This window comes from Eurypyga helias, unplaced genomic scaffold (genome assembly GCF_000690775.1).
Source record: "Eurypyga helias isolate BGI_N326 unplaced genomic scaffold, ASM69077v1 scaffold9398, whole genome shotgun sequence".
Classification (NCBI taxonomy): Eukaryota; Metazoa; Chordata; class Aves; order Eurypygiformes; family Eurypygidae; genus Eurypyga; species Eurypyga helias.
The window spans coordinates 57,371-71,624 of NW_010268852.1; the positions used below are offsets into that span (position 1 = coordinate 57,371).

A 14,254-nucleotide genomic window follows, 5' to 3' on the forward strand; every position below is an offset into this window, starting at 1 on the left:
AGAGAGGATTAAAGATAAGCTGAAAGATGGGAGTGTGGAGATGGCTTTTGTGTGGCAGCACATATGGACACCTTGTCTTCACATCTCTTCTTGCTTTGTGAGTCTTTGGTTTGGCTGTTGGTGTTGAAGAGCTACCTGCCACCTGCACATCCCTGCACCCTTGGGGCTTTCCTCGGCAGAAGCAGCATCTCCCGGCACACAAAAGAGATGCTCAAACTCCCTCTACAGTTGGCAGAAGGAGAAAGGCAGAAGGGGGCAGAAATGTGACTGCAATTCTCCACTGGCTTTAGGAAGGATGCCCGAGCAGCGAGAGTTACATGTCCTTCAGTTGGGGAAATTTAACCTCTGTGTCCTTGTCTCAGCACCATCACCATCCTTCTCAGTTCAAACCATCTTCTCCCTCTTTTCTTGGCAGATCACTACATGCAAGTCCTGGCCTGCAAACACGACTGTGTCCGAGAACTCGCCACACGTTCGGGCCGTATCTCACCCATAGAAAATTTCCTCCCCCTCCATTACGACTACTTGCAGTTTGCCTATTACAGAGGTAAAGGCTGTCTTTCTGTTCCTCCTAGTGCTTGCTGAGTTTTGTTACAGTTTGTACAAGTTTGAATTGTTTCCTGTGGAAATTGGGGTATTTTGCCATGATGTCTGTGCTACGGTGGTGCAGTGACATGGTCTGAAAGAGTCAGGAAGCAAAGGATGTTGGAAATTGTCTCTTCAAAAGTCAGGTTGACCGAAATGCAATTAAGTAATTTTGTAAAAGTGTTTTAAATCATCAGTCAGGTTTTAAAAGTTCAACCTTGGGCTTTTATTCTTTAAATATTTATTCTTTAAATAAACCACGCTTTTTTAGGGTCCTTTCACTTGCCTTTTGATATTAAAGTTCTGGGGATTTATGTGTTTCATATTTTACAAAAACTAATTGATACATTTTCTAAATTAATGTATACCATATATGGAAGTTAGCCCAAGCTTATCCCAAGATGCCAAATTTTGCTCATTACCAAATATATTAAGATTCACAGTGAAGTTGGCAGCATTACAAAATACCAGGAGTGAGTTTGGCAGTGTTATAAAATACTGCCCATTGTGTGGTCCTGCATGGTATTTTATTATGTTATGGTACCTAAAAGGAAATCTAGGCAGAATTCTGCTATCTCAGGTTTGTGCTAAGAGCTCTTTCCTGAAAAGGGCAGAATGTGTAAGGGTTAAAACTGCTATTCAGACCTAAAGCTTCTTCACTCATCAGTGCAGTGGGAAGAAAGCTGGAGGAGTCAGCAGCGTTTTGTGCGTGGTGTACAAGCTATTCATTCTTCTGCCCATTTAGGGTTTAATATGGTGGTAACCCTCTCCCCAGAGCCCTGAGAGATGCTGCACAGATAGAGGCAGTTTGCTGCCAGACAGCATCCACATCCTGCCCATCCAGTTGGATCCAATTTGGATACCATCTGACCTGCGCATGACTGCAGAGAGGTTGTGTCTCTGTGCCTCAGTTTCCCTTCTGGTGAAATGAACCGGTTAAGATAAAGTTGCCTCAAAAGAGCTTTGTAAAGTGCTGGGCTCACCCTCCAGCTGATGGAGAGCTCAGGTTGTGCCCTCCCTCTCTGCAGGCTCCCCTCCTTGGCTCTGCCCTGCTGTGCTGTGCATGAGCCCCTGGCAGTGCCAGTGGGGCTGTCCCCCCCTCTGCCCCCCCGATAACTGTTGCGTTGCCTTCCAGTTGGTGACTATGTAAAAGCCCTGGAGTGTGCCAAGTCCTACCTCCTCTTCCACCCGGATGATGAAGATGTCTTGGAGAATGCAAGTTATTACGAAGGCCTCTTGGAAGGTACAATGGATCCAGACACCATCAAACCCAGAAAGGTGAGAGTGATTGTCACCTAAGAGCCCTTGGTGGGAGGCGTTAACAGCAGCATCAGCTGGAAATAAAAGCAGCTGGGCAGTTTTCCCACAGCGGGAAGAGTTTGAAAACGGATGTGGAGATGCTGGACTAGCTGGCGATGCTAATTGTCAGGATGCAAGTCCAGAGTCACTGGTGTGCAGGAGAAACTGGAGGGCAGCATCTTCTTTAAATGGGGACTTCAGCTTAGCAAAGGCGAAGCAAGGACAGGGAGGGCAATGACCAAGTGCCTCAACAAGTGCCAAAGGGCTGACCAAGTGCCCTCCTCTCATTCTGTACTCCAGAGGAGGAATGCAATGGAGCACTGAGCAAAGGGCAATCTCTGTTAAGAGAGGGCTGAGAAATATTTTCCCAAGAGGAGGTTGGGATGTCAGCGTTACTGTTAAGTCACTGAGCCTGGAGTTCAGCACTCAGACTGCTCTGCAGGGGTAGCTTTGCTATGACAGGGTTAGGCTGGGGTCAAACAACCAAGCAGTATGTGTTCGGTCACCCAGCAGGACAGGCTTTCTCTCTCCTGCCCGGGCAGCCTTTATCTGCGGCCCTGGGGCTGCCTTTCTCGAGATGCAGAAGTTACTCCCGTGCCATCACAGCCTTCCTGAGGCTCATTCCTGTTGCGCCATGAGCAGAGGGTATGCAGGAATTGGTTTTTCACTTCCCTTGGGAACTCCTTGAATTCTAGGAAAATCAAGGTGAATTTGGTAGAATACTAAAAAAGGGAAATGATAAAAAAGCAAACAGAAACAATTTTCATTTCTCCTCACAAAGTGAATCTAGGAAAAAAAAATTGAAGTTGACAAAAACATTTCATTGTTTCCAGTGTTTTGAAGTTTTCTGTAAAAAACCCCAACAAAACAAAACAAAAAACACCACCACCAAAAAAACCAAAAACCCAACAACAAAAAGACATTGATTTTTGCTGTGCAAAGTAATTTTCTAGGAAAAAAACACAGTGTTTTGTTTACAAATCTTTCATTAAAAAAAACCCCTCTGATGGACGATTTCCAGCTGGCTCTGCTTTGTGGTCCCCACCCGAGCGCCCTGAGTGTGTCCCAGGCTGCGATGCTGCAGCCCACCCACTGCTTGGCTATGGGCTCCGCGTTGCAGATGGGGAACCAAGGCACGGCCCAGCTGGAGTCCCTGCTGGAACCTGCCTCCCGTGCTGCATCAGGGGCTTCTCTGGCCAGGCTTTCCAACGTGTTCAGCACTCTCTGCCAGCTATGGACAGGTACTTTGGGGATTCAGGCTTCCAGAATGAGTTGCTGAAGACCTGCCCCCCTGTAATGTAGTGGGGGACTCAACCCTGTGTCTGTGCTTGCTCCAAGGCATGACCCAAGCATCCCTCACCCCGTAGGAGTTTGTGGTGTCGAATGAAAAGCCAGCCCCTGTTGAAGCAGATGTGCATTGCCTGTGTCTTGTGAAAGCTACATGTGTGATTACTCCCCTTTGCTCTTCTTCGCAGGAAGCAAAAACGCTGCTGTGGCGCCATAAACTGGAGTCTCACGTCTTGCAGGTGGCTGCGGCCGGCCTCGGATACACCTACACGGAGCCGGTAATGCCTGGGTCTGCTATGACAAGGAGCTTTGGGAGTTCACAGCTGTAGGACCAGCTTCCCCCTCCCCTCTCCTATGAAGCGAGTCCTGTGTAGGTGACTCAGGAGCTGGGTCCCTGTGGGACCCTATGGAAAAACGGTGGTGGCAAAGCAAGGAAGGCAGCTGCTCCCAGGGTGAAGGAGAAGCAGACACAGCCCAGTCCAGCTCTCCTGTGGTGGTCTCTGGCTGTGTCTCAGCCACTGCCACAGTGGTGGGGGGGGGCAGAGGTGGGACAGAGAAGGCTGGGCAAGCCAAGGTCCCGCTGTACTCCAAACGATGACAGTTTGGGTTGGGGTTACATTTTCAACTGGGTGATGCCAGGCACTGACCCGAAGCTGTGGGGGATGGATCCATGCCAGAGAGGCTGGCTGACATCCCTAGGTGCGAGGCAGAGCAAGCAGCTCCTGGGCTTTGGCTGGAGCATTACATTAAGAAGACGACCTCTCTCTTTTCCCACAGAACTACTGGAACAGGTACGGCGCCCGGCAAGATGAGCACAGGTGAGCCACCACCCACCCCAGCTGAGCCTGCGGCTTCACCCGTCCCTCCAGTGGGGTGAAGGGGATGTGCCCACGATGAGTACAACCCTGCCACCTGGGGGGATGCTGCCCATCCACCCCGGCACATCATAATGGTTGAATTAAGACCCTTGGTTCCTTACCATTAGAAACATTCCCACATTTAGCTGAGTGCCTCAAAACCAGGGATGGTCTAGAGGAAACTTGATCGATGAGGCAAGTGGTGCTGTTCAGGTTTTTTGTCTGTGTTTTGCTGGTGGAAACTGTTGTTCCCATTACCAGAAACACTGGTTTGACACAGGACAGGGTGAGGGCTTCTATTTGTATGGTTGTGACATTTGTACAATTTGCCCATGTTTTTCATGTATTGGTTTCTGAAGGGTGCAAAACAGTGCAATTCCCAAAACTGGAGACCTGTGGCCAAAGTCATGATATTCCTCTTCTCTCTTGCTCCTCAGTGTCCCATCAAGTATTAGCAGCGAACCAGAGGATGGGCCCCGTCTGTCTCTGGCAAAGAAACCTGTGCCAAAACCAGATCGAGAGTTGAAGGAGGGTAAGTCTGATGAAGTTTCAAAAAAATCACAAGTTTTTTTTGCTATTGCTAGAGGCTGCAGGCTGCAAGGGCAGGCTGAGCAGTGAGGGCTGATCCTATCTGAGCAGGGTTGAAGCTTTGTTTAAGAGACAGAGAAGCCTGATGCTGCCAACAGCATTTTTGGGACTGTGGATCCCGCCAGCACTGTTTTGCCTTTGGGCTTGCTTTTCCCACCCGCTGAGCTGCTCAGTACAGAGCCTAGAGACGTGGTCTTCCTGGGGAAGACCATCACCATGGGGAAGGTGGCACCAGCAAACAGTAGTCTTTCTCCCAGGTGCTTTTAAAATTAAAATGTTCCTGTTGTGCAGGCTGAAGAAAGATGAATGCTGGAGGCATTAGGCTTTGGGAACTCCAGTCCTGATGCTTTGCTAAATGTGCTGGATCACACCATGTGAGCAACCATTTCTGTTTGCAGACTGGCTTGTGATTTCATGTCTTGGCTTACATCAAATCACTTGGTTTTAAGGCCTGTTGGCAGACATTTCAACTGATTTCAGCACATTTTCAGCAACCGCAGAAAACACCATAACAACTTCTACTAAGGACAAGATTTCCCCCATAACAATTTTGAAAAACTATGTTGTAGCCAAATACCAAAGTGTGCTTCTTGCTGCAAAACAACAGGATCTCAAGCCAGGAGGTGTCTTGTGTCTCTAGTGAGCCAGCTCCAGAGCAGCAGGCAATTAAACCTCCCTGTAATGCAATGGATGGTTGTGCTTTGTGGGGAATTTCACAGCTTTCCATGGCCCAAGTTGTCTCCAGCTGCTCAGTGTTGTGTTCAGAGTATTGTTATCCCTTCTCTAGCCATACATAAAATAGGCAAATACCACAGGAGGATCCTGAAGAGCTTGCTTAAGCCAGGAGCTGGTTGATTTATATTTTTTGGCCTGTTTGCCTTCTATAACCAAATAATTTCAGAGTGTGTCTTTCTCTATTTTTTTCTTTATGCTTTTATTTTGGTTTAGTTGCAGAATGCTTTCACGTTTACAAAGGAAACAGAAACCATTCAAAAAGAAAAAGGTTTTTGTCCATCGAGCTGCTTCCTTTCTCTGTTGTTTTTTTCTTTCTTTTTATTGGGAAAGAGAGGAGAAGACAAATGGCCAAATGAGAAAAAGTAAAGTCCATTTTATTTTTGTACTCCTCTCCTGTACTTCTCTCCTTCTCCTGCCCCCTTCCTCCTTTTTGCCAATTCCTTCACTCCCAAAACTCCAAAGAATTCCCCAGTTTCTTTGGGTTGTTTTTCACGGAGCATACACATGGGAACCTCTCTCTGCTGGTGCTTAGAGGCGGTGGGGGCACAGAAGGTGTCCAGAAGCATGCTGTCAGTGTGGGACAAGGGTTCAGTGTTTATGGCACAGGGCAGCCCCCACTGGTTCCCTGGGAGGAACAGGAGAAACTGGGGAAGTGGTGAGTGATACCTTCCAGGTTCATCCCTCGTGCCTACAGCTTGGGAAGAGAAATGTCTGAGTGGGAAGACTCAGCCCTGAGTTGGAGTGTGCCAGGAGTTTGGATGTCAGAGTCCCATTTCTGATCCAGCTGCATTTATAATAGATGTTATTATCGAGCAACAAGAGCAGCAAAGTGAACATGAGGAACATCCCATCTTTTCTGTTTCCAAGAAACCTAACTCTTCAGAAATAAAGTCGTGGGCTAGTGGTGCGGCTCTGCCCTCAGGGTTATGTGTCCTCCATAGGCCAAGGAGACCTTCCAAAAACACATAGTGTGCCTCAACAGACAGGAAAAGCAGTAATTATAAAAGCAGTGTAACAGAGAAGTTTCTTTGTGCCACATGGCAAGAGGAGCTCTGCGGCTCTGTTTCCTCTGTTTTGCTGCGGCTCTGTGACAAGAGGTAATTTTTCCCACAACGTAGATGCATTTCACCTTCCTTCTGGAGAAACATCTGGTTTTAGTTTTTATTGTTGCCATTTCTTTCATTCTCTCTCTTTGAGGAGATGAGAGGAAGAGGCTTCAGAAAATGGTGATTTATTGGCCTCGCCATGTTTTTCGGATCGGGCAGCTTTGATGGGGATGGATCCAAGCTTCTTCTGAAGAACTGAGCTCTCTTCTCCTTGCGTGTTCTCTCAGCATGTGGTGAGGCTCAGTTGCCTCGTACCAGGTGGGAGCCCAGCAGTGTACGAGTCCAGTCATCGTTGTATTCCCATCCCAGGGTTGCTAGCGGGGACCTCCAAAATGCAGCCGCTGGCTTCTGGCAGGTGGATGGAAGCAGCTCGGAGGCAGGGAGTGAGGGATGGCAGGGGCAGCCACAGCAGCTCCTTTGCCAGTGTGGAGAAGGATTGTCCTCCAAGTCCTCCGGCTTGCCCACTCCCAGCCCCGCTTCTAGGTGGAGAACAAGCGACGTGTGCTGCAAGCTCAGCACCGCATTGGGCTTTCTGTGTGTGGAAAAGTCAGAAATCCCACTGATGACAATTGCAGAGAGCAACTTCGCATGCCAAGCCGGCAAGATCCACGCAGCACAAATGCAGTGGAAACTTACAGCCTCCGCTGATGTTGGCTGCTGGGAAGCAGAGCCAAGTTACCTGGTGTCCGTGTCTCTCATCATGTCCCATTGGGTTTCAGTGGTTTTGGGCTGTGGTCCCTGAGTTTGCAAGGCAGCTAACGAGAAGGTGGGAAATGCTGATGCTCTTGCAGCAAATTGATTTCCTCCCTGGGTGTTTCCATTGCTTCTATTTCTTCTGTTGCTGATGTGAGGCCAAACTCTGCTCTCTGCTGTGAAGCGCTTTCCCTAGCAGTCCACCCAGGTGACTTCAGCTGGCCCTCATACACAGTACAAGATGTCAATGAGGTCGTTTTGTGTCTCTCGTTCCATCAGGGGGTCCGCTTCTCTACAGCGACGTGAAGTTTGTCTACAACTCGCAGCAGCTGAATGGCACCCAGCGAGTACTACTGGATAACGTCATCTCGGAGGAGCAGTGCCGAGAGCTTCACAGGGTGGCCAGTGTGAGTAGGCAATGCCCTGGGGGGGTGGGGACACACAGAACTGCCACCTGGACTGAGTGCCTGATACTCTCCCCAGCATCTGGCTCGTGAGAGCTGAATGTGTGGTCAGCACGTGGAGAGGCTCTGGGTTCGTACCTCCCTTTTGAGTGTTGCAGCTGATGCCAGGATGCCCATGGAGAGTAGTCAGATGCTGGTCCCCATAACACAGCTGCTGCTCCATCTTGGGCTGTTCTTAGAAACATGCTGCCAGGCGGAGCCCATGCAGAAGTAGTTCTTTGCTGCATGTGGTATGCAACCCCAAAGGATGCTCAGCCACGAGCCTGGTTGAGCCTTCTCATGCATTATTAACTAAACCTGTGAAGGGACTGAGGGTGCCTGAATGTCCCCAGCTGGGGGGTAGGTGTCTGTTGTACAGCATTTCAGAAAGGGACTGAGTTCATGGAGAGCTGCAGTGCCTTCCCAGCCAACTCACCTATCCCAGTGAATGCAGCCCTGGGGGATTTGGGGAAGAGGGTGCCAGCTGCTTCCATTGCAGCTCCCCCTCTCATGGGAACCAGTTCATCCCTCAACCATGTTCATGTCTTTCAGGGCATCATGTTGGCTGGAGATGGTTACAGGGGCAAAACCTCCCCCCACACCCCGAACGAGAGATTTGAAGGAGCCACTGTCCTCAAAGCCCTTAAGGTACCTCTCCTTCCCTTCTCCTCCTCTCCCATGCCCTTCCTACCAGCCCACGTGTGGCACTGACCCTCTCTCGCCCCTTCTCCTTGCCCAGTACGGCTACGAGGGCCGTGTTCCACTGAAGAGCGCCCGTCTCTTCTACGACATCAGCGAGAAGGCTCGCAGGATCGTTGAGTCCTACTTCATGCTGAACTCCACACTCTACTTCTCCTACACCCACCTGGTCTGCCGCACCGCCCTCTCCGGTGAGAGGCTCGGGGGGCTGGTAGCGGGGCAGGGCTGGGAGGATGGGAAGGGTTCAGCACCCCATGGGGAGGTTATGGGTGTGGGACTCAAGCCTGAGGGTAGCTCTGTTTTGCCTGATGCTTAAACTGGTGGCTGAGGGCTGAGCAAAGTCACTGTTCTCACAGCAGAAAAGGGTGGGCATTGCTGTCCAGAAGAAGTTCGTTTCTGGGGTGTCTCTTGTTTTTCACATCTCCAACTCTTCCTCTTTTCTCCTCCCTCTACTTTTGCCTCCTTTCACCGTCCTTTCTCCTTTCCACCCGCTGCACTCCATCTCGCTTCCCTGCAGTAACAAGCAGAGCTGTGCAGATCTGAGTCCTCATATGTTGCCTTTTCTCCCCAAACTTTCCTTTCCTCCTCTCATCTGTGACCACCACCTGGAGTGGGGTCGGGGTAGGCTCCCCACCATGATGGACCCCCACAGAGCTTGGCATTTCCATCTCATCCATCCCTTCTCCTTCCCCCTTCCTCCACATGGTCCTGCCTAGGCCAGCAGGAGAGGAGGAATGATCTGAGCCACCCCATCCATGCTGACAATTGCCTCTTGGACCCCGAGGCCAATGAGTGCTGGAAGGAGCCTCCTGCCTACACCTTTCGGGATTACAGGTAGGAAGGAAGGGGGGTGCTGCTGCTGGGGACCCTCCTGACAGCAGTGCATCCTGCTCCACTGTAAGCCCTGAAGCTGCCACATCCCAGCCGTGGCAGACTGAAGTCCAGCAGGTAGTTTCTGGTGGCAGCAAGCATCATGGCCACGGTTTAACTGGAATGGCTCTGTGATATTTCAGGGTTGGGAGATTCCAGTCATGCCCCACAGGGCTGTGTCTCTGTCAGGTGGTTAAGGTGCAAATGTGAGGGTGAGAGCTGGTGGGACCCAGGGGAATTGTTCTCTAGCTGAGGAGAAATCTGCTGGTTCTCAGCTGTGGGTCCAAAATAGGGGGCAGTTTGAGTGGCCCCGATTGGCCCCCTTCCCAGCAGCCCCCCCACCTGCATCTCAGTGGAGCGATGCAGGATCTGCCCTGGAGGCAGAGGGTCAGCCCTGAGCCTTATGTGCTGCTCCCCTCACAGGTGTCTCCTGCTTCCTCCCCCAGTGCCCTCCTGTACATGAACGCAGATTTCGAAGGAGGCGAGTTCATTTTCACCGAGATGGATGCCAAAACAGTGACGGTAAGTCAGTGCTGTGAACTAAACGCTGTTCCTCAGCAGCAGCCTGTGCTGGGACTCTGGGCTTCCCCAGGGAGCCTGTGGCTCCTACCTTGCAAAGAGCCCATACAAAATCTTGCTGGCAGAGGTGCACAGACCTACTGTGCCCTGCCCAGAGGCTGCCCGGAGCAGGAAACCTGCAGCTCAGAGGGATGGCTGAGAGTCGTCCCTGCCTGGAGCACTGCTGAGCTCCCACCCCACCTCGTGGCCAAACACGTAGCAATGCCTCTGTACATGTGCAGTGTCTGGCCCAGGGCAGGTCATGGTGGTGGACACATCATGCCAGGGCACAAGCCCTGCATTGAGCCGTATGGGAGGCTGTGCAGCCCTTCCATGGTTGGGCAGAGCATCTGGGCACCATGCTGGGGCTCTGATGTCTGGTAGCTGCTGAAAGCAAGATTGCATCTACTTACGACCAGTGCCAGAGGGTTGATTTGGTTGGCACTTCTGCTCCTGAGATCCTGCAGGATACCTGTTGTGGGCTCAGCAGGGTGAAGAAAGGCATTTTACAGCCCATGCCAGGGTTAGCCAGGACCTCCCTGGAGCTATGCCGTGGCCCTGTTTTGCCATATGTGGTCACCTGCAGGCTTTGCACGGGCTCCATGCCACTATCTCCTTTCTGCATGTGAGGACCAAGAAGCCTCACACCTCCCTATTTACCCCACACATTTTTACAGCCATGCCCAGAGCTCTGCATGTCTTCCACAGCAGTTCACTGGGTCCTGGGGTGATGCAGAGAGATGCCTGGTACGATCCCAGGACCTGAACTGTGACGATCCCAGATGTGGCCAGTGCGTGCAGCTGTGCTGCTCCTTGCCACCCTGGTGTTGCCTGTTTTCCTACAGGCCTCCATCAAGCCCAAATGCGGCCGAATGATCAGCTTCTCATCAGGCGGCGAGAACCCCCACGGGGTGAAGGCGGTTACCAAAGGCCAGCGGTGTGCCTGTGGCTCTCTGGTTCACCTTGGACCCACTTTACAGAGAGCTGGTGAGTCCCTCCATCCTGATGTGAGGGGAGCTAGGGGGTACCCAAGCATCCTGGAGGAACCTGGACCATCTTTAGCATCTAGCCCCAGCATATCTGTTTTTCCCCCATCACGCTTCAGCAGCATTCCCATCTACTGTACCACAGGGACATGAGTCAGGGGCCCCAGGACCAAACAGTTTTCCCTGCCAGCCATGGTCCTGGGCACCCATCACCCTGGGTGCAAGGGTTGCGGGGCCAGACCGGGGTGCTGAGCAGGGTGCGGGAGGGCTCTGCGCAGGGCTGGCCATTTCTGACACCTAGTGGCAAGAACCTGATGAACGGGGAAGGCCATCCACAGTTCAGAGCCAGTGATGTATGGCTGCTGCCAGATCCTTAAAAGCAGTTGGGCAGCCTGAAGTCCATGGGCTTGGGAATGCGGATGCCTTGGCAGATCTGGGCTGTGGTGCCTTTCAACAGGCAACCTGCAGAGCTACATGCAGGGAGAGAGCAAACCCCTGTGCCTTTGCCTTGCAAGGCACTTGGGCTGCAGGGTTTGGGGAGAAGCTTATTTTCAGACCTGAACTTATGTGCTTTTTTGGCACTAGTAGAAATCCCTCTGTGTTTGAGATCAGCCTTGCCGAGGGAGCTGGAAATCCGTGTCAGGCGGGGGGGGACGGGAGGCAGCTACGCTGTGGCTGCTTGTGAATTGAGATAAGGGAACAGCAATACATCGGCTTTGCCCAAACCATTGCAGTCCCTGGGGGGAGGAGGAAATTAGGTATTGGGGTGCAAAGTAATTTGATTAATTTTGCCCAGCAAATCCCCAGCTCAAGTCCCAGGCTGTCCCCTCTCCTCTCAGCTATGCTGCTGGTCCTTGGATGAACTGCTTGCAGTAGGTCTTCCTAGCGGGCAGAGCCACGGTGAATAAGCTGAGAGGAGGCACTGAAGCTCTCCTGCTACAGCTTCTTCCCTTCCCCTCTTGCAGGAGCGAATCCAGGCAGATGAAGTGATTGCTATGTTGGACCAGGAACATCTAGGACCCAGTGAAATGAACATCAACCCAAAGGATGAGCTATGAACTAGGCCAAAGACTTTTGCTATTAAATATTTATTTAATATTGTTAATCTTATTAGAACCCTTCTATTTTTGTACAGAGCTGCTGTATAAATTAACAGGTTAATGTGATTATGGAGTTGCAGAAGTGCCTTTTCTGTGTTTAGCACAGCTCTGGCTGGAACCTCTCATGTCTGCACCAGCACCTCCTGCTGCGACTGACTGCCTCTGGGATTCCTTGTCCTTCTCTAGCACTACTCAGGACTTATTCAGGTCCACTGTACTCCTTAGAGAACCCCTTTTTATCTTCCTCGGACAGAAACAGCTGCTTCTCTTTAGCCTCTTCTAGATAAATGTCTCAGGTGTGATAACAGACCAGTCTTCCTGCCCCTCCTAAGTGCTGGGTGAAGACCCAGGCAGTGCTGCCCTGGGGGAAGCTTAAGCACAAACCAGTTATTTCCATCTCAGAGCCCTTCATAATTTGAAACGTGTTTTTTAGGGAAAAAAACAAAGCAAAACCCAGGTCCTAGTAAAATGCATATCACTCTGCAGCCATGCAAAGCTGGTGTTTGGGCATTAATTCTGAGCAGAGCTTCTAGCAATCACCTGCTGGTCAGGGGCATGAGCTGTGCAAGGACAAGAAGGGGTTTGATTTGCAGCTGAATCTGGTGAAATAGGGTCTGTCACTGCTGTTCAGTCCTTTGCTCTTGCTAAAGGCCTGGGATGCATGAAAAAATCTGCTTCACACTGCATCCTTTGAGCTTCCAGCCCCTTGCTACTGCTGGTAAATCCCAAGTTTAGAAGTCATCCTTTCCAGGTCCCTGTTGGAAAGCAGCTGAAAGGCTCGGGGATGTTACAGTGCCATGGTGTTTGGTGACCATGGTGAAGCTCTGTACTCCGGATGTCCTGGCTTCATCCTCCCATCCTGACAGTGCATGAGCAGCAGGTGTTCATGGTGTGGTAGCAGCTACTTCCTCAGAGTATCTCTGACCCAGTCTGAGGGGGTTGCAGTGAAAGCACATGCTGCTTATCGCAAGAGATTTATTATGCCAGTAACTGCTGCTAAGCTAGTAAATCATCCTTCACCCACCATTAAATTAACTCCTGTGCAGCCCCTACCTCAGTCAGAATGAACACTGAATCACAGAACTATCCCCGTCCCAGACAGAGGGACCCAACAGCTGCTTCTGCTGCTAGAAAGCAGTTCCTAAAAAGTCAGATTGCAAAAATCTTTACTGTTGAATTTAGTGCAAGGCTGCTGTCTCTTCAGAAGGCACTGCAGGGATCTTGGCTGGAGTTTGCATCCCTGAACAGTTTTGCTCAGCTCCCTGCTGCATTGGCACATTCTCAGTCCTTTTCTGCTCCACCCTGTCAGCTTTGGCATTTCTTGGACTTAATAGGTAATTGAGGACTTACTTACTTAATAGAGAATTGTCTTTTCTTTCTGTTCATGCAGCTTGTGCCTACCCAAATCTTCCAGGGTCAGCGACACCACCTTCTTGTCCAGTCACTAGCTGCAAAGGCTATAGACAAGGAGAGTCCTTCTGTAGAGACCTCAAAAGCTGGTCCTGGGCAAGATAAAGGGTAACTCAGCATATCTAGAAAAAAAATGCCCAGACTGTGAAGGGGGCACCATTACTGTCTAGAAAATGATGGAAGGGTCATTTGTGCACCTTCTTCAATGTGGCATCTGCAGGGAGAAAGCTCTGAATGTTTCTGAGCCACCAGTGTAGTTTGTTTCTTGGAGGTTATCATCTCCCTTCCTCATAGACTGTTGAAAAGATTCATTGTGTTGGCTCCCCAAGGAGTTGCCCACAGACAGGTCTCTGCTTTCAGAGAGCATTCCCTGCTTAAATGCCTGCCCTGTAAATGCTTAACTCCCCTTTTTCAAAGTAGCCAGAAGAAAAGCTGGAGGGAAGAAAGGGAAGCTGGAGAACTGAAATGGCTGGCAGAGTTGTCCCCCCTCTGCACCACACTTGCATCCAAGGCTTGACTCCTACATGCTGCATCTTCAGCATGAATTTATCCTGCCACCCACCCCGACAACCACATCTCCTGAGTGTGTCCTGCAGAGCTGCCCCCTCCAACCCCCTCCCCAGGGCTGCTAGGTTCCCACCAGCCAGTCCTCCTGTGGGGAGGTGGAGGGGCTGGTGCTGGTCGTGGTTTGCTGCTGTGGTGGTTAGCCAGAGCTGTGTCTAAATCCAGGGGAAATAAAGTAAACCCAACATCTGGGCCTGTCGTTGTTTTTCTTTTGCCAAATATTAGAAGGGGAGATGCAGGGTATGCGGTTTATCTCATGATGGTGCCTCTCCCTTTAGGGTTTCCTGCCCCAGTCCCTAGAGCACACCACACATCCCCTGTGCTGGAGGAGCATCAGAGGACAGGATTAAGCAGTTGTGTGTGTGCATTTGCCTGCCTGTCCATCTCCTTTGCTCTGCATCTAGCCAGGTGCAGTGACAGGTACCATTGGCACACCTCAAGCAATTTGGAGGGAAGGAGGGTGTCACAGCCCCA

The 14,254-nt window shown here is 50.9% G+C and overlaps 1 protein-coding gene across 1 annotated transcript in view; it reads left to right on the plus strand.

Moving 5' to 3' along the window:
- The window catches only part of LEPREL1 (leprecan-like 1), a 69,222-nt gene extending 57,364 nt beyond the window's left edge, over window positions 1–11,858 (plus strand). Inside the window, 13 exon segments of the mRNA XM_010157882.1 lie at window positions 416–547; window positions 1,721–1,863; window positions 3,360–3,449; window positions 3,949–3,989; window positions 4,466–4,560; window positions 7,430–7,557; window positions 8,146–8,241; window positions 8,333–8,483; window positions 9,009–9,126; window positions 9,609–9,684; window positions 10,566–10,664; window positions 10,666–10,707; window positions 11,672–11,858. Of these exon segments, the coding sequence (XP_010156184.1) occupies window positions 416–547; window positions 1,721–1,863; window positions 3,360–3,449; window positions 3,949–3,989; window positions 4,466–4,560; window positions 7,430–7,557; window positions 8,146–8,241; window positions 8,333–8,483; window positions 9,009–9,126; window positions 9,609–9,684; window positions 10,566–10,664; window positions 10,666–10,707; window positions 11,672–11,764 (1,304 nt within the window). The 3' untranslated portion in view covers window positions 11,765–11,858.
- The last annotated feature ends 2,396 nt before the right edge of the window (window positions 11,859–14,254 follow it).